Raw genomic sequence first — 26,379 nt, forward strand, 5'->3', positions numbered from 1 at the left:
ATATATTATATATATATATATATATATGTTATATATATATATATATATATATATATATATATATGTATATATATATATATATATAATATATATATATATATATATATATATATATATATATATATATATATATATATATATATATATATATATAGTGCTTGCAGTACAAGTGCGGATCACAGAATATCATCCAGTTTCTTATTTACATACAAATATACATGCAGACATGGTACATGTGCGTTACCTACTTGAATTTATGAAAATTTTACATGTCTACATGTCTGAAAGACCAATTCTTCCAAGCGCGATTAAGTCTTACTCGTAATATAGATAAGGAATCAATAAGCAGATAAGCAGCATTGTTATCGAACGATTACGGGCCGTCTCGTGGCCAAGTTAGCTCTCAAGCATATACTGTAACAAAGAGTATGAGTCATTATCAGATATATGTATGTATGTAATATATATATATATATATATATATATATATATATATATATATATATATATATATATATATATATATAATTTATATAGACAGTTCTCCTAAAAGACGGAGGTTTCAGAGAAAAAATAACGCGTCTATTGAAAATTCATACTCCTAGACAACTGATGAAAAGTGTGCAGAAACTGTCGTAATAATAGTTACTCCTTCCTTCTAGATCTAGGAGACACTCTTAAATTATTACATTCTTTTCAGCAACCAATCATCCTACATTCTTTCCACACGACCAGACCGCCTCAGATTAATGATTCATACTTTTACCTATTTTCACATTCAGAACTCACTGTCCATGAATGTTCCTATATACTTCCTGAGAAAAATATCAACAGTGACATTGGTTGGGTAAGAGGTAAATTATTAGTATCCTCCGGCGTATATATGTACAAGTACATGATTAAGACATAGTACCTTGCATCATTCTTGCGTGAATTAATAGAATCAGTCAGGTATACTTAGGATCAGTTCAAGCATCCATTTATGATGTTATTTTTCAACTACACAGACCAAATAAGACTGATATTACCTATCTATAGTCCTATGTAACAATAGACCTAATGGATCTGTGTGGTGTAGTAGGGATCAGAATGTAGTCGCGTGATAACGTAGCCACCTTCCGTTAATCCTCGTACACACACACACACACACACATACAGAGGCACACCCATAGTGTAGAGTCGGAGTCGGTACTCGGTAGAGGGAAACCGCACTGAACGAGTTTTCCCTTTCCGCTGTTTCCGGTTTAAGTCATCGCTTACGTAGCTAAAGGTCTTCAAGTCTTCGTGACCCCCAAAAAGGTTTCCGGGGGTCGTTATTTAGGACTAATATTTCTTGGGTTCATCTTTATGATAATGACAGTCTTTTGCTCATGTCTTTACGGTATTTTTCACTTGTTGAAGGGTGGTTTTGGCATTAAATCCCGTGTGGTGTCACTCACATGGAGTTTATTTTTTGATCAATTCACTGAAAACCTGTTCCTCTCACATTCGCAACGGTGGTATGCACGTAACTTTTTTTTTTTAATTCGTTTATACAAAGAGATAAAGGAAGTCGATGGAATGAAGACAGACATAGAGACTAGAGAGGTTGAATACAGAAGTGAGTTTGACTTTGCGTGTTGGGGTTTCGAAATCACTCTGTTATCATCATCTCTTTAAATGACAATACCTCTAGAAGGAGACTGAAGTCTAGGTGGCACGTACGTCACCGTATATACCGAAATGTATATTGTGCACCGTATGCAATTAGCCTTCAGGCTAAACTACACCTGTATAAGGAGAAGTCAAGACCACAAGGGAACATTAGTACTAAGCATTTTGTGTAACCCCTTTCATTCCTCTGACTGTAGTACTACCTCCTTTCATTTTCTCTTTCCTCCACCTTATTTCCTAAAACCTCTCCTAAAATTTAATTCTTAGTGCAACATGCCCTGAATGATCATACAGGTCCCAGTGCTTGGCCTAAATTCTGTATTCAACTCAGACCGCCATGCGTTTGTTGTGGGACGGGAAGGCGGGGTGTGTCGGGTGAAGGGGTGAGGGTCCCCCCCCCCCCCCCCCCCCCCCCAAACACACTTCCCAAAACTTTTTTTTGTTTTTTTTTTTTTGTTTTTTTTTTTGTTTTTTTTTTTTGTTTTTTTTTTTTTTTTTTTTTGTTTTTTTTTTTTTTTTCTCTCTCAATTAATCCGTTTCAGTGTTGAATGATCTTATAGGTCCCAGTGCTTTGCCTAATTCTGTTTCAATTCAGACCGCCATGGCGTTTGTTGTTGGGCGGGTAGGCGGGGTGTGTTGGGTGAAGGGGTGAGGGTCCCCCCCCCCCACAACACACTTCCCACCCTTGATTCCTTATGCCAACTGAAACGGCGGAGTTTTAAGAAGCGCTCTGTATAAACACCACATTTGCATCCATTTCCTTGTGCTAATTTTCTTCATTCTTCTTCTTCGTTTCCCTGTGGTTCTGCCCCACTTACTTCCTGCAAATATATTACTTTCACTCGTTATCTTTTATATCTTTATCTAATTGCTTTATCGATCGCACCTATCTCTATACTTTCTCATTCTTCTCTTTACTGTATATTCCCTTCTTCCTTCTGTGTTTTAGCGCTTATCCTGTTCTTATTCTGTAACCACATCAAGATGATTTTGCAATTTTTCTTAATTTCATCTGCTTTTTGTAGATATTTAATTGTCATTTTTTCTTTATTCTCTTTTCTTCCGTCAAGAGCAATAACCCATTCTCCATTATTCCGTTCATTCTTTTCATTTTCTGAATTAATTAATAATTTTTTTTTTTTCTCCCTCTGCCTTTTGATTTTTCCTTAAATTTTTTTTTTTTTTTTTTTTTTTTTTTTTTTTATCTTAATTCGTGTTTTCTTCGTCTCATCTCATCGCATAAAAATACCTTTATTCTTCAGTATCCCCTTTCAAGTTTTATCATCCGTCTTCTTTTCTAACTCTATAGGTTTTAACTTATTCATATTTTAGATAAGCTATTTTAGCGCTCTTTCCCAATTTATCTCGATACTTACCAGTTTCAGATGATTATCTGATGCGACGCCATGCAGACAGAATCCACAACCAACCAATCAATCAATCTATTTGATTGTTTCTTATCAAAATAACTGATTGGCCATCTTTCCTTCATCGTTACCCAGCGATTTTTACAGTTTCATTATCTTAGATAGCTATTTTTCCGGTCTCAGTAGGTTGGTGGTTCCAGAGGTCTACGCCAGGCTTCTAAAATCGTCTCCAACTCCCTACCGCCCTTATGGGCTGCCCTTAGGAAAAGGTGCCATGTTGGCATAAGGCCGTCTTAATCTAAGGGACTTTGATTTTGCATCAATGTAAATGTTTAATTTTTTTTTTAAAATTCGTCCCATTATTTCCATTATAAACTGAACTGAATATAGAATTTAGGCCTAAGTCCTTCTACAAGACATCAGGTTTTTGGGCTGATTTGATGAGGTATAATGAAGTTATGAGTATAATGTTTAATAAAATTTATTTTCGGTTATAATGATAGAATCTTATTGCTTCGTGGCAGCAAAACTACAATGGAAGATTGTTTGTATGGTGTTTTTACGTTGCATGGAACCAGTGGTTATTCAGCAACGGGACCAACGGCTTCACGTGACTTCCGAACCGCGTCGAGAGTGAACTTCTATCACCAGAAATACATATCTCTCACGCCTCAATAGAATGCCCGAGAATCGAACTCTAGGCCACCGAGGTGGCAGGCCAGGACCTTACCGATCACTAATAATAATAATAACAACAGGCCTTTAATCAGTCGACATTGTTAACTTTCCATCAGAACATCTCTTAAATTCAAAGGACGCCCACCTACTTACTCTTTCTACTTTCGTTAGAAAGTTATATGAGAGTTTCTAGCAATTTTCGCTCTCTCTTGATGTTTCTGTGCCTGTGTTATTCTGGTCCGCTCATTAACATAATCTATTTATAACTTTATTTAATTTTTTTTAGACTATAAGGGATTCTGGCCAGGGTAATCTGATCCCTTGAGCTGAGTGGGAAAGATGACTATTCTGCTTTCAGTACTCCCCTCATATGCCCGTGTGTGCGTGCGTCTTTTATTTTTACATTATGCTAATTCTCTTTTTCGTGTTCTTTACCTCTTTATTATACATTTTGCTCTCTTGTTATCTCTATTTTGTACATTTCCCTGCTGTATTTTCTAAATATAACCAAACCCCCTCTCTCATTTTACTGTTTCTTCAGTTCCATTATAATTATTAGGTTTTATGCTTTATGCCTTGTATATATTCGAGTTGCTATTTCTCTCTATCACTCCTTTTCTTTATTTAGCTTCTTCTACTCTCTTCTCTCTATTTCCCTTTTTTGTTGTTTAGCCTTTTCACCGGCTATTGATTGCACTTTCCCCCTTCTCTTCGTCGAGTTCTTCTGGCAATCTCTATTTGTTTCCCCCCCCCCCCTTCTCTCTCTCTTTACACTTTTCCTATATTTCTTTAAATCATTTTTCCCGTTGTGCTTTCTTTGTCTATTGCATTTCTTTTCCGATTCATTTTCTCTTTTACGGTTGAGTCTATGGATTTCAATTCTAGATATTATTATTATTATTATTATTATTATTATTATTTCCAGAGATGTCGCCGTTATACTGGAGGTTTGAGCCGGCAGGTTCCTACCCCGAGGACGTTAAGTACCGTCCCAAAATTTCGGCTAATAGGACCTTCATTCATCTTGGGTCACGTAGGGGCTAATCGAGAGAGAGAGAGCGAGAGAGAGAGAGAGAGAGAGAGAGAGAGAGAGGCTGGCCAGGACCGGTACCAGCAGACTATCATTGTTAAACAGTAAAAATAAAAAAAAATATGAAGGATTCTTACCAACCTCCCAATAGGACCATGGTGAGGTGGCCAGCCGAAATTCCTCTGAGTGGCCCTGTATTCGAAGTTGGTCAACACGAACTGATGTGAAGGTTTTAATTATGAAGGAAAGTAAAACAATCTCAGATGTTTGTTGTTTATTTATCTTCACTTATTAAGTTATTTAGAGTTGTTCTCACCCCTGGAGAATGGTTTCAGCGCCGTAGAGAACAAAAGTGATCTACAAACTCAAATACATTGCGGGGTGGGTTGGGGGTTGGGGGTTGGGGGGTGACTACAGACGCAATAACTCAAGTTACGTGATGAAATAGTTCTCATCAGTCACTATAAGTAGATTCACATCAACTGTGTATCTGATGTCTAAGCCAGTCCCTTACGACGCTCCTGATTGGCTGCTGATGAGCCAATCACAGGGCTGGAAGCTCTCCCCAGTCTCTCTCGAGAGATCACATAGGCAGGATGTATGTTCCACCTCTCCTGAGGGATACTTTTGAAAGACATATCCCCCAGGAGAAGTGGAACGTGCATCCTGCCAAAGTGAACTCTCTTGAGAGACTGAGAGTTTCCAGCCCTGTGACTGGCTTATCAGCTGCCAATCAGGAGCGTTGTAAGGGACTAGCTTTGGCCTACACATTAAAAGTATCTCTCAGGAGAGGTGGAACATACATCCTGCTTATGTGAAGTCTCTCGAAGAGAGGCTGGCCTAGACATCAGATGGACGGTTGATGGGAATCTACTATAGTCACTACAGTCCAAACTGATGGTGGAGATTAAAGGCCATTCTTCATAATTAGATAGATATTTCATTTAGATTTGATTCAACTTTTTGTCTCACCCTTGAGATGGAAATTTGACCCTGTCACGTTACATGAATGATCTGATTATCGAACCAAACAAAAATTTCTTTCAGTTTTCTTCTGAAGATGGAGAAAGAAACCCACAAAATTACAGAGTATAGCTTGTAAGTAATTACATGGTATTTTACTCAACACTCTAGTACATTCAGGCCCTATCTGTGGCCCTTCCTCAAGACAACCTACACATCTCTTGAGAAAGGGCCACAGATAGGCCCTGAAGGTAATCGAGTGTTGAGTAAAATACTATGTAAATACTTACAAGTAAACAAGTTATACTCAGTAATTTTGTGGATCTGATTTGGCAGAGTCTGCCTACTCATCTACCTCCTCTTCTGACGCTTTCAGATGGTTGAGGTGGTTGTTGCCCTAGCACTCACCTCAGTTACTCCAGCTGTGACTGTAGAATTGCTACTACTACTCTCGTCAGAGCCCTCAAATTTAATGACGAGGCTGAAACTTATCTTTAAATTGCCAGGTTCGTCGATGATCTGGCCACTGAGTTTAAAGGATGTTTCCAAATCCTCTGGGTTGAACTTTGTGTCTTCGACTGCCAGAGTAATGTACCTGGATTCCTCCAGGGCATAGATATTTTTCGAGTCGTTTACAGGCACCCCGTACGACCCAGAGTTGAAATTTGACACGAGATCGCCATTTTCATCGGTGCTGTTCAGAGTCGAATTCAGGTAAATGTAGATGATCTGCTTAGTTCCATTACTGGCGTCCTTCAGGGCAGAGAAGTCAATATCTATGTATACAGAGCCGATGAAGGCTGTTCCATTTCTCTTGATGTCTAATCGTACTGATATGCTTGTTGGTCCATCTTTGGGTGAAAAAGAGATGGGATCTGATGTGATGACCATATTTGTCGACGGGTCTTCAGTAAAGCTTCGATTTCCAGACACACTGACTGGGGCATTTGTGGTTGGACCATCTGATGTCAGGGTGCTTGTTTTAGGTGTAGAAAGTTGAGTAGGGGAAGTTTTCTTTTCGGTCTTTGCAGGCTGTGGAGGATCAGTTGGTTTTACCACTGGAGGCGTTTTTTCTTTCTCCTTTTTAATAGTCTCTTTGATCTCTGATATATCAGAAATAATTTTGTCCAACGTCTTAGTCAGCTCCTTTATCTGTTCTTTCACAGATTGAACTTGATCTTCTAATTCCTTTTTCTTTGTTTCTACCTCATTAATTTCTTTTTTTATCTTATCTAGCTTCTCAGTTTTTGTTGATACTGCATCGTTTGCCTTTGAGGTTACCTGAGATTTAGCATCTTCATCTATGACAAACGTTTTATCCCTTAATCCTTCAGTTAGTTCTTTCAGAAATTGTATGAGACACTTTAAGTGGTCCCCTGTCACATTCAAAATATCATCTATTGCAATAAGCATTATTCCTGTAGGCGTAGCTCTGGTGACGTTACCCGTTGGACAATATTGCCAATCAATTTCTGCTGACCCTTGTGCTTGCCTCTTGTGCCTTCTTGATGAATTGAATGTTGAAGTAAGGTTGTTCAGAGCATCCACTGCATCGGCTTCATCCTGGTATTCGTTTTGCAACCGTTCAGAGGTCTCGTTCAGCGATGAGATCTCCTGCTCCTTCACAGTAACAGTATCTGTTAAATTATTGACTTCACCTTGTGTTTGATTGTACATCAATTCTTGTTCTTGCAACTGTTGTTGTGCAGCAGTTTCATTAAAGTTTGACTCAGTAACAGGAGATGTTGTAGCAGGCGCAGTTAGTGTTGGTGTACTGTCTCTGACTGTTGAGGACTCATTCACTGGGATGCTTGTAGGTGGAACTAGTGTAACTGTGGAGCTCTCTCCTGAAAGTGTGCTTGTGACTGGTGGCCTTGTTACTGAGACAGTCTCTCCTGAAGGTGTGCTTGTGAGTGGTGATCCTGTTACTGAGACAGTCTCTCCTGAAGGTGTGCTTGTGAGTGGTGATCCTGTTACTGAGACAGTCTCTCTTGAAGGTGTGCTTGTGATTGGTGATCCTGTTACTGAGACAGTCTCTCTTGAAGGTGTGCTTGTGATTGGTGATCCTGTTACTGAGACAGTCTCTCCTGAAGGTGTGCTTGTGATTGGTGATCCTGTTACTGAGACAGTCTCTCTTGAAGGTGTGTTAGTGATTGGTGATCCTGTTACTGAGACAGTCTCTCTTGAAGGTGTGTTTGTGATTGGTGATCCTGTTACTGAGACAGTCTTCTCTTGAAGGGGTGCTTGTGATTGGTGATCTGTTACTGAGGACAGTATCTCTTGAGGTGTGTTGTGAGTGATCCTAGTTACTGAAGACAGTACTCTTGAAGGGGTGCTTGTGATTGGGTGATCCTGCTACTGAGGACACTCTCTTGAAGGGGTTGCTTGTGATTGGTGATCTGTTACGAGACAGGGTCTTCTTGAAGGTGGTTAGTGATTGGTGATCCTGTTATGAGACAGTCTCTATTGAAGGTGTGTTGTGATTGGGATCCTGTTATGAGACAGTTCTCTCTTGAAGGGTGTTTAGTGATTGGTGATCACTGTTACGAGGACAGTCCTCTCTTGAAGGTGTGTTAAAAGGTGTTAGGTTGATGATGTACTGAGACAGTCTCCTGAAAGGTGTGTTAGGATTGGTGATCTGATAAGAGGAACAGTATCTCTTGAAGGTGTGTTTGTGATTGGTGATCCTGTTTACTGAGGACAGTCATCTCTGAAGGTGTGTAGTGATCGGTGATCCTGTTACTGAGACAGTCTGTCTTGAAGGTGTGTTTGTGATAGGTGATCCTGTTACTGAGACAGTCTCTCTTGAAGGCGTGTTGGTTGGGATTGGTGATACCTGTTACTGATACAGTCCTCTTCTTGAAGGGTGTTGGTTGGTGATTGGTGATCCTGTTACTGAGACCAGTCTCTCTTGAAAGGTGGTTGGTGGGTGATTGGTGATACCTGTTACTGAAAAGACAGTCTCTCCTTGAAGGTGTGTTGGTGGATAGGTGAACCAGTTAACTGAGAACAGTCCTCTCTGAAGGGGTGCGTTGTGATTGGGTGATTCCTGTTCTCTGCGACAAGGTCTTCTTCTTGAATGGTGTGTTGGGTAGATAGGTGATCCTGTTACTGAGACAGTCTCTCTTGCCAAGGGGTGCTTGTGATTGGTGATACCTGTACCTAGGACAGTCTCCTTCTTGAAGGTGTGTTGGTGATTGGTGATCCTGTTACTGAGACAGTCTCTCTTGAAGGGTGTTGGTTGGTGATAGGTGATCCTGTTTACTGAGGAACAGTCTCTTCTTGAAGGTGTGTTTGTGATTGGTGATCCTTTTGTTACTGGAGACACCAGTCTCTCTTGAAGGTTGTTGGTTGTGATTGGTGATCCTGTTACTGAAGACAGGTCTTCCTTGAAGGTTGTGGGGTCGGTTTTGTGATTGGGTGATCCTGTTACTGCCCGGTCCGTCCTCTTGAAGGTGTGTTGGTGATTGGTGATTCCTGTTACTGTTGGAAAAAAAAAAAAAACGGTGGAGGGGGGAACAGTCCTCCTCTTGAAGTGTGTGGTTGGTGATTGGTGATGCCTGGTAATTACTGAGACAGGTCTCTCTTGAAGGTGTGGTTTAAGATGATTGGTAGATCCTGTTAACTGAAGACAGTCTCTCTTGGAAGTGGTTTTTTGTGATTGAGTGCTCCGGTTGCTGAGACAGTCACTCTTGAAGGTGTGTTATGTGATTGGTGATCCTCTGTTACCTAGACAGTCGCTTCTTGAACGGTGTGTTGGTGATTGGTGATCCTGTTACTGAGACAGTCTCTCTTGGAAGGTGTGTTAGTTGGATTTGGGGATCCTGTTACTGGAGACAGTCCTTCTCTTGAAGGTGTGTTTGTGATTGGTTGATCCGGTTATTGCTGAGACAGTCCTCTCTTGTGTGGTGTTGGTGATAAGGTGAACCAGTTACTGAGACAGTCTCTCTTGAACGGGGTGCTTGTGATTGGTGATCCTGTTACTGAGACAGTCTCTCTTGAAGGCTATGTGTTGGTGATAGGGTGATCCATGTTTTACTTGAGACAGTTTCTCTCTTGCAAGGGGTGCTTGTGATTGGTGATTCCCTGTTACTGAAGACAGTTCCTCTTGTTGGAAGGTATGTTTTGGTTGGGATTGGTGATTCCTGTTACTGAGACAGTCTCTCTTGAAGGTGTGGTTAGTTGATAGGGGTGATACCCTGTTACCTGAGACAGGTCCCTCTCTTGAAGGTGTGTTTGTGAATTGGTGTTGAATCCTGTTACTGAGACAGGCTCTCTCTTGGAAGGTGTGGTTGGTGATTGGTGATCTGTTACCTGAGAAAGTCTCTCGTTGAAGGTGTGTTTGTGGATTGGGGTGATCCTGTTACTGAGACAGTCTCTCTTGAAGGTGTGTTAGGATGATTGGCGTTGATTCCATGTTACTGGAGACAGTCTCTCTTGAAGGTGTGGGGTTTGGGGTGATTTGTGATCCTGTTTACTGAGACAGGTCTCTCTTGAAGGTGTGTTTCGTGATTGGTGATCCTGTTAACTGAGACAGTCTCTCTTGGAAGGTGGTGTTTGTGATTGGTGATCCGGTTACTGAGATCAGTCCCTCTCTGAAGGTGTAGTTGGTTGGTGATTGGTGAGTGCCGGTTACTGAGACAGTCACCTTCTGAAGGTGTGTTTTGTGATGGGTGCTCCTGGTTACTGAGACAAGTCTCTCTTGAAGAATGTGCTTGTGATAGGTGCATCTGTTTACCTGAGACAGTCTCTCTTGAAGGTTGTTGTTAGTGATTGATGATCCTGTTTACTGAGGACCAGTCTCTCTGAAGGTTGTGTTTGGATTGATTGTTATCCTGTTACTGAGACAGTCTCTCTTGAAGGTGTGTTTGTTGATGGAAGGTGATCCTGTCAACTGAAATAGTTCTCTTTCTTGAGGGTGTATTAGTGCTTGGTGATCCATGTTACTGAGATAGTCTCTCTTGAAGGTGTGTTAGTGATTGGTGGTCCTGGGTTAACTCGAGAACAGTTCCCTCTCTTGAAAGGTGTGTTTGTGATAGGTGATCCTGGTACTGAGACAGTCCTTCCTCTTGAAGGTCTCTTCTTTTTTTGGGCTGTTGTTAGGGATTGGTGGTCCTTTGTTACTGATAACAGGTCTCTCTTGGAAGGTGTGTTTAGTGCTTGGATGGTTCCTGTTACTGAGGACAGTCCTTGTCTTGAAGGTGTGTTAGTGATAGGATGATCCATGTAACTGAAAAAGACAAGTCCCTCTCGTTGAAGGTGTGTTTCAGGGATAGGATAGGATACCTGTTACTGAGACAGTCTCTCTTGAAGGTGTGTTAGTGATAGGTGATCCTGTTACTGAGACAGTCTCTCTTGAAGGTGTGTTTGTGATTGGTGATCCTGTTACTGAGACAGTCTCTCTTGAAGGTGTGTTAGTGATAGGTGATCTTGTTACTGAGACAGTCGCCCTTGAAGGTGTGTTAGTGATTGGTGATCCTGTTACTGAGATAGTCTCTCTTGACGGTGTGTTAGTGATTGGCGATCCTGTTACTGAGACAGTCTCTCTTGAAGGTGTGTTAGTGATTGGTGATCCTGTTACTGAGACAGTCTCTCTTGAAGGTGTGTTTGTGATTGGTGATCCTGTTACTGAGACAGTCTCTCTTGAAGGTGTGTTAGTGATAGGAGATCTTGTTACTGAGATAGTCGTTCTTGAAGGTGTGTTTGTGATAGGTGATCCTGTTACTGGGACAGTCTCTCTTGAAGGTGTGTTAGTGATTGGTGATCCTGTTACTGAGACAGTCTCTCTTGAAGGTTGTTAGTGCTTGTGTCCTGTTACTGAGGCAGTAATCTCTTGAGGTGTGTTAGTGATTGGTGATCCTGTTACTGAGACAGTCTGTCTTGAAGGTGTGTTTGTGATAGGTGATCCTGTTACTGAGACAGTCTCTCTTGAAGGTGTGTTTGTGATTGGTGGTCCTGTTACTGAGACAGTCTCTCTTGAAGGTGTGTTAGTGATAGGTGATCCTGTTACTGAGACAGTCTCTCTTGAAGGTGTGTTAGTGATTGGTGGTCCTGTTACTGAGACTGTCTGTCTTGAAGGTGTGTTTGTGATAGGTGATCTGTTCCTGAGAACCGTCCCTCTCTTGAAGGTGTGTTTGTGATAGGTGATCCTGTTACTGAGACAGTCTCTCTTGAAGGCGTGTTAGTGATAGGTGTTCCTGTTACTGAGACAGTCTCTTTTGAAGGTGTGTTAGTGATTGGTGGTCTTGTTACTGAGACAGTCTTTCTTGAAGGTTTGGTTTTAGTGCTAGGTGATCTGTTACTGAGATAGTCTTTCTTGAGGTGTGTTATGATTGGTGGTCCTTTGTTACGGGGGGGGGGGGAAAGACAGTCTCTCTTGAGGTGTGTTTTAGTGATTGGTGATCCTGTTACTGAGACAGTTTCGCTCTTTGAAGGTGTGTTTAGTGATTGGTTGATCCTGTTTACTGAGACAGTCCTCTTCTGAAGTGTGTTTTGTGATATGGTGATCCTGTTACTGGAGACAGTCTTTCTTGAGGTTTGTTGTGTTTAGTGATTGGTGATCCTGTTACTGAACGTCCCCCTCTCTTGAAGGTGTGTAGTGATTGGTGGTCTTGTTTACGGACAGTCTCTCTTGAAGGTGTGTTAGTTTGATTGGTTTCCTGTTTCTGAGACAGTATCTCTTGCGGTTTGTCAGTGTTGGTGATCCTGTTACTGGAGACAGTCTGTCTGAAGGTGTGTTTTTGATTAGGTGATCCTGTTAATGAACAGTCCTGTCTTAGAAGTGTTGTTTGTGATTGGTGGTCCTGTTAACTGAAGACAGTCCATCTCTTGAAGTTGTGTTAGTGATTGATGGTCCTGTTACTGAGACAGTCTGTCTTGAAGGTGTGTTTGTGATCGGTTATCCTTTTACTGAGAGCCGTCCTCTCCTTGAAGTGTTTTAGTGATAGGTATCCTGTTTACTGAGACAGTCTGTCTTGAAGGTGTTGTTAGTGATTGGTGGTCCCTGTTCGAGACTGACTGTTTTGAGGTGTGTTAGGATAGGTGTTCCTGTACTGAGACAGTCTGTCTTTGAAGGTGGTTTGTGGATATTGATCCTGTTACGCGACAGTCTCTCTTGAAGCGTGTTTATGATTGGTGTTGCTTGTTACTGAGACAATTCTCTCTTTAGGTGTGTTAGTGATTGGTGATCCTGTTACTGAGACAGTCTCTCTTGAAGGTGTGTTTGTGATAGGTGATCCTGTTACTGAGACAGTCTCTCTTGAAGGTGTGTTAGTGATTGGTGGTCCTGTTACTGAGACTGTCTGTCTTGAAGGTGTGTTAGTGATAGGTGATCCTGTTACTGAGACAGTCTCTCTTGAAGGTGTGTTAGTGATAGGTGATCCTGTTACTGAGACAGTCTCTCTTGAAGGTGTGTTAGTGATAGGTGATCCTGTTACTGAGACAGTCTGTCTTGAAGGTGTGTTAGTGATAGGTGATCCTGTTACTGAGACAGTCTCTCTTGAAGGTGTGTTAGTGATTGGTGGTCTTGTTACTGAGACAGTCTCTCTTGAAGGTGTGTTAGTGATAGGTGATCCTGTTACTGAGACAGTCTGTCTTGAAGGTGTGTTTGTGATAGGTGATCCTGTTACTGAGACAGTCTCTCTGAAGGTTTGTGTTTAGTGATGGTGGTCCTGTTACTGAGACAGTCTCTCTTGCAGGTGTGTTTGTAAGTTGATCCGGTGATCCTGTTTACTGAGACAGTCTCTCTTGAAGGTGTGTTAGTGATGTGGGTCCTGTTTACTGAGACAGTCTTCTGAAGGTGTTTTGTGATAGGTGATAGGGATCAATGTTACTGAGACAGTCTCTCTTGAAGGTGTGTTAGTGATTGGTGGTCCTGTTACTGAGACAGTCTCTCTTGAAGGTGTGTTTGTGATAGGTGATCCTGTTACTGAGACAGTCTCTCTTGAAGGTGTGTTAGTGATAGGTGATCCTGTTACTGAGACAGTCTCTCTTGAAGGTGTGTTTGTGATAGGTGATCCTGTTACTGAGACAGTCTCTCTTGAAGGTGTGTTAGTGATTGGTGGTCCTGTTACTGAGACAGTCTCTCTTGAAGGTGTGTTAGTGATTGTGTCTTGTTTACTGAGACGTCTCCTCTGAAGGTGTGTGTAGTGATTGGTGATCCTGTTACTGAGACAGTCTCTCTTGCAGAGGTGTGTTGTGTTGGTGATCCTGTTACTGAGACAGTCTCGCCTCGAAGGTGTGGTTAGTAATAGGGGGTCTTGTTACTGAGACAGTCTCTTGAAGGGTTGTTAAGTTTTTTAGTGATAGTGAATCCTGTTACTGAGACAGTCTGTCTTGAAGGTGTGTTTGTGATAGGTGATCCTGTTACTGAGACAGTCTCTCTTGAAGGTGTGTTAGTGATGGTGGGTCTTTGTTATGAGGACAGTCTGTTTCTTGAAGGTGTGGTGATTGGTGATCCTTGTTTACTGAGACATCTGTCTTGAAGGTGTGTTAGTTGTTGGTGATCTGTTACTGAGGGACAGTCTCAATCTAAGAAGTGTCGTTGATTGGTGATACCTGTTACTGGGGACAGTCTCTGAAGTGTGTTAGTGATTGGTGGTCTTGTTACTGAGACAGTCTCTCTTGAAGGTGTGTTAGTGATTGGTGATCCTGTTACTGAGACAGTCTGTCTTGAAGGTGTGTTGTTGATAAAGGTGATTGTGTACCTGAGAACAGTCGCCTCTTGAAGGTGTGTTTGTTGATTAGGTGTCTTGTTTACTGAACAGTCTCTCTTGAAGGTGTGTTAGTGATAGTGATTCTGTACTGAGAATACAGTCTGTCTTGAAGGTTTTTTGTGATAGGTGAATCCTTGTTACTGAGACGTCTGTCTTGAAGGTGTGTTTTGTGATAGGTGGTCTTTGTTAGCTGAGACAGTCTCTCTTGAAGGTGTGTTTTGAAGGTGGTTTTGTTACTTGAACAGTCCTCTCTTGAAGGTGTGTTAGTGATAGGTGATCCTGTTACTGAGACAGTCTGTCTTGAAGGTGTGCTTGTGATAGGTGACCCTGTTACTGAGACAGTCTGTCTGAAGGTGGTTTTGTGATAGGTGGTCTTGTTAACTGGAGGACAGTAATTTTTTGAAGGTGTGTTAGTGATAGGTGATCCTGTTACTGAGACAGTCTGTCTTGAAGGTGTGTTTGTGATAGGTGATCCTGTTACTGAGACAGTCTGTCTTGAAGGTGTGTTTGTGATAGGTGGTCTTGTTACTTGGAGACAGTCTTTTTTCCTTCTTGACAGGTGGTGTTTGTTTGGATAGGGTGGTTTTGTTTACCTGAGGGCAGCTCTCTGAAGGTGTGTTTAGGGGGTTTGATAGGTGAAAGCTGTTACCTTGAGGACAGTCTGCTTGAGGTGTGTTTGTTTGATAGGTGATCTGTTACTGAAGACAGTCTCGTTGAAGGGGTGTTTAGTTATTGGTGGTCTTGTAATGACAGTTTTTCTTGGAAGGTGTGTTTAGGTTGGTGGGGTCCTGTTACTGAGACATTCTCTCTTTGAAGGTGTTTTAGTGTTGGTGATCCTGGTTACTGAGGACTTTTCTCTTGAATGTGTTAGTGATTGGTGATCCTGTTCTGGAGACAGTCTCTCTTGAAGGTGTGTTAGTGATTGGTGGTCTTGTTACTGAGACAGTCTTTCTTGAAGGTGTGTTAGTGATTGGTGGTCTTGTTACTGAGACAGTCTCTCTTGAAGGTGTGCTTGTGATTGGTGATCCTGTTACTGAGACAGTCTCTCTTGAAGGTGTGTTAGTGATTGGTGATCCTGTTACTGAGACAGTCTCTCTTGAAGGTGTGTTTGTGATTGGTGATCCTGTTACTGAGACAATCTCTCTTGAAGGTGTGCTTGTGATTGGTGGTCCTGTTACTGAGACAGTCTCTCTTGAAGGTGCGTTAGTGATTTGTGATCCTGTTACTGAGACAGTCTCTCTTGAAGGTGTGCTTGTGACTGGAGGTCCTGTCACTGTGGTACTTTCTCTTGATGGGGCGCTTGCTATAGATGTGGACAGTTTAGCAGGGGAAGTTTTCTTTTCGGTCTTTGCAGGCTGTGGAGGATCAGTTGGTGTTACCACTGGAGGTGTTTTTTCTTTCTCCTTTTTAATAGCCTCTTTGATCTCTGTTATATCCGAAAGAATTTTGTCTAATGTCTTAGTGAGCTTCTTTATTTGCTTTTTCATTGATTGAATTTGATTTTTTATTTCCTCTTTCTTTGTTTCTACGTCATTAATTTCTTTTTTTATCTTATCTAGCTTCTCAGTTTTTGTTGTCACTACATCGTTTGCCTTTGAGGCTACCTGAGATTTAGCATCTTCATCTATGACAAACGTTTTATCCCTTAATCCTTTAGTTAGTTCTTTCAGAAATTGTATGAGACACTTTAAGTGGTCCCCTGTCACATTCAAAATATCATCTATTGCAATGAGCATTATTTCCGTAGGCGTAGCTCTGGTGACGTTACCCGTTGGACAATATTGCCAATCAATTTCTGCTGACCCTTGTGCTTGCCTCTTGTGCCTTCTTGATGAATTGAATGTTGAAGTAAGGTTGTTCAGAGCATCCACTGCATCGGCTTCATCTTGGTATTCGTTTTGCAACCGTTCTGAGGTCTCGTTCAGCGATGAGATCTCCTGCTCCTTCACAGTAACAGTATCTGTTAAATTATTGACTTCACCTTGTGTTTGATTGTACATATATTCTTGTTCTTGCAACTGTTGTTGTGCAGCAGTTTCATTAAAGTTTGACTCAGTAACAGGAGATGTTGTAGCAGGCGCAGTTGGTGTTGGTGTACTGTCTCTGATTGTTGAGGACTCATTCACTGGGATGCTTGCGGGTGGAAGTAGTGTCACTGTGGAGCTCTCTCCTGAAGGTGTGCTTGTGACTGGTGATCCTGTTACTGTGGTACTCTTTCTTGCTGATGTACTTGTGATTGGAAGCCCTGTCACTTTGGTACTTTCTCTTGATGGGGTCCTTGCTATAGATGTAGACAGTTGAGCAGGGGAAGTTTTCTTTTCGGTCTTTGCAGGCTGTGGAGGATCAGTTGGTGTTACCACTGCAGGTGTTTTTTCTTTCTCCTTTTCAATAGTCTCTTTGATCTCTGTTATATCCGAAAGAATTTTGTCTAATGTCTTAGTCAGCTCCTTTATCTGTTCTTTCACTGTTTGAATTTGATCTTCTAATTCCTTTTTCTTTGTTTCTACTTCATTAATTTCTTTTTTTATCTTACCTAGTTTCTCAGTTTTTGTTGTTACTGCATCGTTTGCCTTTGAGGCTACCTGAGATTTAGCATCTTCATCTATGACATATGTTCCATTTCGTAACCCTTCAGTTAGTTCATTTAAAAATTTTATAAGACAATTTAAGTGGTCCCCTGTCACATTCAAAATATCATCTATTGCAATGAGTGTTATTGCAGTAGGCGTAGCTCTGGTAACATTACCTGATGGACAGTATTGCCAATCAAATTCTGCTGACCCTTGTGCTTGCCTCTTGTGCCTTCTTGATGAATTAAATGTTGAAGTAAGGTTGTTAAGAGCATCCACTGCATCGGCTTCATCTTGGTATTCGTTTTGCAACCGTTCTGAGGTCTCGTTCAGCGACGAGACCTCCTTCTCCTTTACAGTGACGGTATCTGTTAAATTATTGACTTCACCTTGTGTTTGATTGTACATTATTTCTAGTTCTTGCAACTTTTCTTGTGCTGCAGTTTCATTAAAGCTTGATTCTGTAACAGAAGAAGTTGTATCAGGCGCAGTTGGTGTTGGTGTACTGTCTCTGACTGTTGAGGACTCATTCACTGGGACACTTGTGGGTGGAAGTAGTGTCACTGTGGAGCTCTCTCCTGAAGGTGTATTTGTGATTGGTGATCCTGTTACTGAGACAGTCTCTCCTGAAGGTGTGCTTGTGATTGGAGATCCTGTTACTGAGACAGTCTCTCTTGAAGGTGTGCTTGGGATTGGTGATCCTGTTACTGAGACAGTCTCTCTTGAAGATGCGCTTGTGATTGGAGATCCTGTTACTGAGACAGTCTCTCTTGAAGGTGTGCTTGGGATTGGTGATCCTGTTACTGAGACAGTCTCTCTTGAAGATGCGCTTGTGATTGGAGATCCTGTTACTGAGACAGTCTCTCTTGAAGGTGTGCTTGTGATTGGTGATCCTGGTTACTGAGACAGTCTCTCTGAAGATGCGCTTGTGATTGTGATCCTGTTACTGAGGCAGCTCTCTGAAGGTTGCGTGTGCTTGGGATTGGTGATCCTGTTACTGAGGCAGTCTCTCTTGAAGGTGTGCTTGTGATTGGTGATCCTGTTACTGAGACAGACTCTCTTGAAGGTGTGCTTGTGATTGGTGATCCTGTTACTGAGACGTCTCTGAAGGTGTGTTTGATTGGTGATCCTGTTACTGAGACAGTCTCTCTTGAAGGTGTCATGTACTGAGACAGTCTCTCTTGAAGGTGTGTTGTGATGTTTGATCTGCTACTAGACAGTCTCTCTTGAGGTGTGTGAGGTGTGATCTGTACTGAGACAGTCTCTCTTGAAGTGTTTGTTTGTGATTGGGATCCATGTTTACTGAGACAGTCTCTCTTGAAGTGTGTTTGTGATTGGTGATCCCTGTTACGGAGACAGTCCTCTCTTGAAAGGTGTGTTGCGATTGGTCGATCCTTGTACTGAGACAGTTCTCTCTTAGGAAGATGGCCTTGTTTGAATTGGGAGATCCTGTTACTGAAGACAAAGTTCTCTTGAAAGTTGTGTTGTGTTGTTTGGTGAGTGGTGATCCTGTACTGAGACAGTCTCTCTTGAAAGGTGTTGTTGGGATTGGTGATCATTGGGTCACTTGAAGACAGTCTTCTCTTGGAAGGTGTTGCCTTGGGATTGGACCTGTTTACTGGAGACATTCTCTCTTGAAGGTGTGCTTTGTGATTGGTGATCCTGTTACTGAGACAGTCTCTCTTCTTCTTGAAGTTGTTTGTGATTGGTGATCCTGTTACTGAGACAGTCTCTCTGAAGGATGTGCCTGTGATTGGTTGAGGATCCTGTTCTGAGCAGTCCTCTCTTGAAAGTGTGTTTGTGATTGGTGATCCCTGTTTACTGAGACGTCTCTCTTGAAGGTGTGCTTGGGATTGGTGATCTGTTACTGAAGCAAGGTTCTTCCTATTGAAGATGCTTGTGATTGGGTGATCCTGTTACTGAGACAGTCTCTCTTGAAGGTAGTGTGTTTTGTGTTATTGATGAGGTCCTTGTTACTGAGACAGTCCTCTCTTGAAGGTGTTTTTGTTTGATTGGTGATCCTGTTACTGAGACCAGTCTCTCTTGAGTTGTGTTTTGTGATTGGTGATCCTGTTACTGAGACAGTCTCTCTGAGGTGTGCTTGGGTTTGATTTGTGATCCTGTTACTGAGACAGTCTCTCTGAAGAGGTGTGCTTGTTGTTGGATTCTTGGTGATTGGTGATCCTGTTACGAGACAGTCTCTCTTGAAAGTGTGTTTGTGATTGGTGATCCTGTTACTGAGACAGTCTCTCTTGAAGGTGTGCTTGGGATTGGTGATCCTGTTACTGAGACAGTCTCTCTTGAAGGTGTGCTTGGGATTGGTGATCCTGTTACTGAGCACTCCTTGCAGGTCCTGCTGTGATTGGGTGACTGTTTCTGACAGGTCTCTTTTCGGTGCTTGGGATTGGTGATCCTGTTACTGGAGGGCAGTCTCTCTGAAGTGTGTTAGTGATAGGTGATTCTGTTACTGACAGTCTCTCTAGAAGGTGTGCTTGTGACTGGAGGTCGTGTTACTATGGCAAGTTCTCCTGAAGGTGTGCTTGTAATTGGTGGCCTTGTTACTGTGGTAGTATCCCTTGAAACTGTGATTGGGACTGGTGGCTTTGTTACTGTGGCAGTCTCTCTTGAAGGTGTGCTTGTGAATGGCAGTCTTGTTACTGTGGCGTTCTCTCCAGCTGGTGTGATTGGACTGTGCCCTGTCACTGTGGTGTTCTCTCCTGCGGGTGCACTTGTCGCCGGAGGTGGCTTCGGGACTGGAGGCCCTGTAGTCGAGAGTGATTCAAAATTTTGAAAACGTGACTGAGTTGATATGAGAGGAAATCTAAGACAATTGTGTTTCATGGATCATTAGCTGTTAAATTTGTTTAAGGGGTAAAGTGACCAGAGAACCCGAGAAATGAACTGACTTAGGTGCAAGTTTTCAGGATTATAAAAGGTGTTGTGGAATGAACGTGGAATAATTGGAGTTTGCTGGTGGTATATAAGGTTTGTTGTTATGATGAATGGAAGCTAAAACTCCCTTGGCCTTCCAGTTTCGCCTCTTCTACGGATGTAATAAAAATGAACGATATTCAATGCGCATTTTCATAGAGGTGTGAAAAGCAGTGTTGCCAACTGTATGGTAATTGCCCTTCGCGTAGGGTAATCTGGGCAAACTCTTAGCAGGGTAATATTTTCAAATGTAGGGTAGTTGTAACAAGGTAGTTTTAGATCAATATGCTTATTAGTATTCATGGTATTGCATATAAACATAATCTAAAGATTTATTTATTATCATAGCCGCATAATGGTGGGTCATTTTCAGTTATGTAAGGTAATTTCTCGTCTCCTGTAGGGGGCGTAGGGTTAGAGGGGTTGGCATCACTGGTGAAAAGGCTGACGGATGAGGACACTGAACGTATTTTGTTAAACACTGGTCCTAAACGTCCTCCCAGGGAGGGGCAAAGATTTGATAAAAGTAACAGGAAGCAGTAAATGGAGGCAGGTAAAGAATTCTGTAGCTGGGAGAGAGGAAAAGATTGGGCCTTGAACAGAGCAACGAGAGTATTTGCAAACTAAATGTATTTATGAATATGTATACTTACCAACTGCTTGTTCTGGTTGCTGGTTATCATTGCAACAACCGAGGTCAACTGATTGGATGACCTGAAATTGACGGTATAGTTAGATGTGTAAAGGTCACGAGTGATTATTAATGTATCTAATACTAAGACTATTCCAAGAGACTAAATTTAGTTCCGTCCTCTAGCTCGTATTATTAGGTGAAAGACAACACGAATTTTTCATGAATGGATTGACAGCTGCAGGCAGCTGTTTTTCAAAGCTGTAGTGAGGAATTTGATTGAGAATTTGAAAGCTTTATAAGCTTTAGTACACCACGAAATAAAAATGCTAAAACGAAGGAAATGGACATGACCGTTATATTCAAGATAACCGCTCGTTTCAGTGCCAAATGGGAATGACCTTATCCAAAATAGGGATGAATGTCAAACAAGGTCAAACACACTTAGAGTAACGACATGATTAGAAGAATGAGGATTTCCATAAGAATTTTTTCTATTACAACTAGATTTATTATCTGTTAACTTTTTTTTATCTTTTATTAGAGAAAATCTGAAATATTTCACGGATTTAATAATATTACATGCAGAATTTTATCTAAGTTAACTAACATTTGCTAAGTTAACAATAGACATCTATAAAGAAAAACACACCAGACATTTATACAAGCCTAGGAAATCATTAGCATTTTCTTATCCACATGTAACAGGTTTTGACTTACACCTTTTTTTTCACTTTTAAATATCCGTTTTATGGCATTTAAATGTTTCTTATAGCTAATCTGGAGAGAGGTGACCAATGAGAAGATGTGATGAGTCACTGATCAAAATTGAATAAACTTTTTTGAGAAGATGTGATGAGTCACTGATCAAAATTGAATAAACTTTTTTGAGAAGATGTGATGAGTCACTGATCAAAATTGAATAAACTTTTTGAGAGATGTGATGAGTCACTGATCAAAATTGAATAAACTTTTTTTTTAGCAGATGTGATGAGTCACTGATCAAAATTGAATAAACTTTTTTGAGAAGATGTGATGAGTCACTGATCAAAATTGAATAAACTTTTTAGGTAAATGAAAATGATGTTAAAATTAATTATACAGTGGAAAATCTGGGCCATACCTGGATGATAAATTTGGCGTCTCCCGTGTGGATCTGAAAAAAAAAAAATATAAAGAGAACAGGTAACGTTAGAAATGTGAAAAATAAGGAAATGTTTGTGCGATACATTCTCTCTCTCTCTCCTTCTCCAGACATAAAATCAAACATATAAAAACGTCACTATTTGAACACCAGACTTTAATTTTGGGGGCTGACGTTGCTCGTGCCATTGTCAGCAACTCAAATGACATTCACGAAATACAATTCGTCGAGTTCTAAGCTCGATAAGGAAAAACAATAAATAAATAAAAAAAAACAATGGTTCAAAGCACCCCCAGGAAAACAATTCCACTAAATACAATTCGTCGAGTTCCGAAGCTCGAGACGGAAAAACAGTAATAAATAGAAAAAAACAATGGTTCAAAGCACCCCCAGGAAAACAATAAATAAATCAATAAACAATGGTTATAAGCGCCCCTAGAAAAACAATAAATAAATAAATAAATAAATAAACAATGGTCAAAAGCACCTTCAGATATACAATAAATAAATCAATAAACAATGGTCAAAAGCACCCCTCCCCAGCTACCCTGAAAAGGAGAGCAAAGATAGTTAACGCTCTGTGTCACCCACGGTCACACAAGGTTATGATGAGACAAGGAAAACATGTATGCGACTTCTCGTTCGGTAAACTCTCTAAACTTCACTTTCTCCTCCGGGAAAAGTCTCCCTACTACGACGCGGGCATATAAAGTTGATAAGCTTTGTGAAAGTATGGGGGGTGGGGGGAAAGGTAACACGCTTTGCCGGCATTATTTTTGTTATTTTTTACCTAAAGCCTCAAAGCGTTACGCAGCATTCTAGAAATTGGACCTCGCTGGATTCCTGGTTGGGGAAGGAAGCGAAGAAGTTAGTTCGACCAGGTGACGACGTCCTGATTCCCATAAAACCATTCCAGAATAATTCCAGGATAATAATTCCATTCCCAACGAACACTGACATCCCGAAAACACAACAACGAATTCACAGTCTTAAAAGAGGAGAGAAAATGAGGCGCGTCGACGCTATAGTAAGTTGCGCAGGCAGAAGAAATTCATATTCCTGCCTCCACGACAGGTTTTCTTTATGGCGGGAGACGATACCACGGAAAGTACACAGAGGCTGACTTTGATCTATATTGGGAGACGCCGGCACTGAATGAGTTGCAGGAGGAGCACTGAAGGGAAGGTGGCTGTGAATCAGAATAAAAAAAATATATATATATATAATGGAGGTATACATAACTCACAAAAGACTGTCTGAAAACGCAGAATGATTTCTTGGGTAATCTATTTATTTATTAGTGAAGCATTAGGAACTTAAGAATGAAATCGCCGGTGACGAAATACTACACTTAGCTGACTGAGAAGAAGTTCCTCACTGGACGAGTTGGGTTGCGTACTTGCCTACCGATCTTGTAGCCTGAGTTCGCTCCCACCTGCAGCCCCCAGCGCAGAGTCAGGGGAATGTGGTTCGGATCCCGCGATAAGCTGTAGGTCCGTTTCTGAGTAACCAATTGGTTCCTAGCCACGTAAAAAGAAATCTAATTTTTAAGGGCAAAGCTTAATTCTGATTTGGAATGTTACAGGAAACTGGTGTCATATCAGTGCAGAGGATAAATGATGAGACTAATGTATCAATATATCATATACACACTTGCTATTCGATTTAGTACAGGCTCATACGAACGATACCAAACAGCAGGTGGTCAGGACTTATTCTGCAGGTGTAAAAAGTCTTTGACACATGAAGTTTAAGTCAAAAGCTGGGAACTAATAGGTAATTCAATACTTGAGAAGGAAAACCTCACTGTTACGGTATGAAACAATTACTGGAGAAGGCAGAAAGTAAGATGGAAGAGAAAGAACATGAAGGGAGTCACTGTAAAAGGAATGAAAGGGGTTGCATCTACGAGCATAAGGGACGCTGGAAAGAACCTTATGTCTATAGAGTGCCGCGTGACGTCACTAACAACACTAACCGCTCTACGGTGCCATGAAAGCCTCTGATTTATCTCGAAAGAAATTCCCAGTCAACCTTCAGTCTTATAAATATCCCAGCAGACGCTTCATTTTCATCATGAAAAATGAAATGCCTTGCTAGGACGTCATGAACTTTGTGCTCACCTTTCAGACGAAAGACTTCATCATTCCTCTCTGGATAAGAAAGCAGACTTAGTACTTACTGCCCTCACAAACACGAGCACGGAGGAATTACGGAAGTTTCACGAGACAATTTCTAGTCGGTACAAGACGGTAGAAAAACAACGCAGCCAGGAAATGGTTTGGGGGGGGGGGGGGGACGGGGGGAGAGGACTGGCGAATAAATTGAATTAAAAGCAAAGGTTCTCCATCTGTCCGGAGGAAGGTTCATAATACTTCGAGAGAAAGTTTTTAATGGACCCGAATGGAAGAATACTTGTATTGAGCAGGAAAGAGAATTCTTAATAAGCAAGGAATGACCGAGAACAGTTATAGCTGACGTATCCTAGGATGAGTTTGAAAGCAAGACTGCGAAACACTTGCTATGTTAAATGCGCGTTTCGTCTGAAAGGTTTATTAGATATGGAGTTATTTGGACAAAGCAATGAATGTAGGAGCCGTATTTACAAAAAATATACAAAGTAACAAAATGCGCAGAAGTTTCTCCCGCGCAATCGAGTTTTCTGTACAGCGTATAACCAAGGCCACCGAAAATAGATCTATCTATCGGTGGTCCAGGTATAACGCTTATGATCTGCAGCCCATGGATCTTTAAACCACGGCCCGGCGTGGCCTGGCCTATATCGTTGCTAGACGCATGGCTGACTTTAACCTTAAATAAAATTAAAACTATCGAGGCTAGAGGGCTGCAATTTGGTACTTTTGATGATTGGAGGGTTGATGACCAACATGCCAATTTGCAGCCCTCTAGCCTCAGCGGGTTTTAAGAACTGGGGGCGGGCAGGAAAAAAGGGGACAGATAAAGCCGTCACAATAGTTTTATGTTACAGAAACTTAAAAGGGTGGGAGGGTGGTGGGGTTGGGGGGGATACCAAAGAGAGGCGAGTGCAACGAAACGAGAAGAAACATTACTCAAATTGCCTCTTTGTCTCGAGAGCAAATCTTAAATCTCAGCATATTTCCAGCGCCATAAAAAAAAACCAAAGATAGATAAAATAAAAAGAAAAACAAACAAAGACAAAGATCTAACCCTTTATGAGCGAAGAAAGTAAAGAAAAAGGAAGCTTTAGATGAGAAAGCAGAGATCTAAAGCTTTATGGGAAAAATAAAACATGAGAAGCTCGGTTTTGCGCATGCGCCCAAGACAATTCACAACGGCGCATGCGCTGAACATATAGTTCGCAAGAAATTATAATATGCCATTCGAGAGTGTATGAAGTATAATGTATTTTCATTTCCCAAACTTTTTTTTATTCTTTTATTCTTTCTCAGTGAAATAAAATGTCGTAATTTACGAAGAAATTGTGTTGTTTTTCACGAAACAACCAAATAACAGAGTGAATGCTTTTACCTTCCCTCTCTGTTGTCCAACTCACCAAAGGAACTCGGTAACATCTGTTAGTTACCGGTGTACGATAAGGTAACAGCTGATACAGTTAACTGAATTGTAAAATATGTCTGAGCTATAGTAATGATTCTCTCTCTCTTTCAAAGTGTCTCGTAAGTCCACAAGGCTCTAGTAATGCTTCTCTCCACGAGACATTCCCCCAACGCTGAGGATATAATATCTGTCTGTAGTTCATCATGAAGATGATGTCTTTGCGTCTGGATGTATGTTCATCAACATCCTGCTGAAATACGTTATTTCAGAGCCAATCTATGGGCCTTAAGTTGTTGGAAATATAAAAAATGTATAATAATGTTCGTGGCTACGGTTGATGTAGGGGAAACGCGCAGTGCAATGCCCGTAGAGTTTCCTACGATCGTCATAGGTTGTCTGTGATAACGACGCGGTAATTCAGTCTATCGTATCATTAACCAACTTAATTTCACTTTGCATCATTCTGATAACCCATAACGTTTTTGGCTCTGAGGTTACAAACCGTAAATTGACCAGAAATAAGAAATAATTGTCCTCCACTTAAGAGATAAAACTTAAAAATTGTAGTGAGAACGTACAGTAACAATTACACAGCTCAGGTCAACATTTGCAGAGACATTTCTGTCATTCCAACGTCCACATTACATGACAGGCCAACAGCTTCATCCTGAATAAACCCTCGTAACAAAGTCATTAACATGCATAGCGTGGCTCATGCAAAATGGACGAATTTGTTTACATTTAACACGCAGGAACGCCCCCAAACGAACGGGCGGGTCAATGAGAATCATTACCACTTTCGTCAGCATAATAATTCGTTTTTTCTTCCTCCACCGATTTGACGACATTTCGCCTCAATCTGTTGCTCTGTACGTGAACGGTTCTTTACCTGACCTTACGACGGTAGTGAGGGTGTATGCGGTTATTCGTACACATTGGCGCTCCTAAACACCTGTTTCTGCGATCATGTCCCAGAACACCTGTTTGAATACCTCCGTAGCTGTGGCCAACTCACCTCTAGCACTCTGGCTTAGGATTTCAAGTTTACAGATGTACTAGGCCTATAGAGGGACATACAGATGTACTAGGACTATATGAGGATACAGATACACAGATGAAGATACAGATGTACTAAGCGTATACGAGGGTACAGATGCA

The 26,379-nt window shown here is 41.3% G+C and overlaps 1 protein-coding gene across 1 annotated transcript in view; it reads right to left on the minus strand.

Moving 5' to 3' along the window:
- Positions 1-5,387: 5,387 nt before the first annotated feature.
- The window catches only part of LOC135225554 (mucin-17-like), a 39,983-nt gene continuing 18,991 nt past the window's right edge, over positions 5,388-26,379 (minus strand). The window contains exons 5-12 of the mRNA XM_064264823.1: positions 21,661-21,693; positions 20,560-20,620; positions 19,444-19,737; positions 17,828-18,722; positions 15,250-17,708; positions 14,643-14,786; positions 8,541-9,174; positions 5,388-8,014 (exon numbers count right to left, since the gene is read on the minus strand). Of these exons, the coding sequence (XP_064120893.1) occupies positions 6,064-8,014; positions 8,541-9,174; positions 14,643-14,786; positions 15,250-17,708; positions 17,828-18,722; positions 19,444-19,737; positions 20,560-20,620; positions 21,661-21,693 (6,471 nt within the window). The 3' untranslated portion in view covers positions 5,388-6,063. The remainder of the gene's footprint in view (positions 8,015-8,540; positions 9,175-14,642; positions 14,787-15,249; positions 17,709-17,827; positions 18,723-19,443; positions 19,738-20,559; positions 20,621-21,660; positions 21,694-26,379) is intronic.

Source organism: Macrobrachium nipponense, chromosome 13 (genome assembly GCF_015104395.2).
Source record: "Macrobrachium nipponense isolate FS-2020 chromosome 13, ASM1510439v2, whole genome shotgun sequence".
NCBI classification, from domain to species: Eukaryota; Metazoa; Arthropoda; class Malacostraca; order Decapoda; family Palaemonidae; genus Macrobrachium; species Macrobrachium nipponense.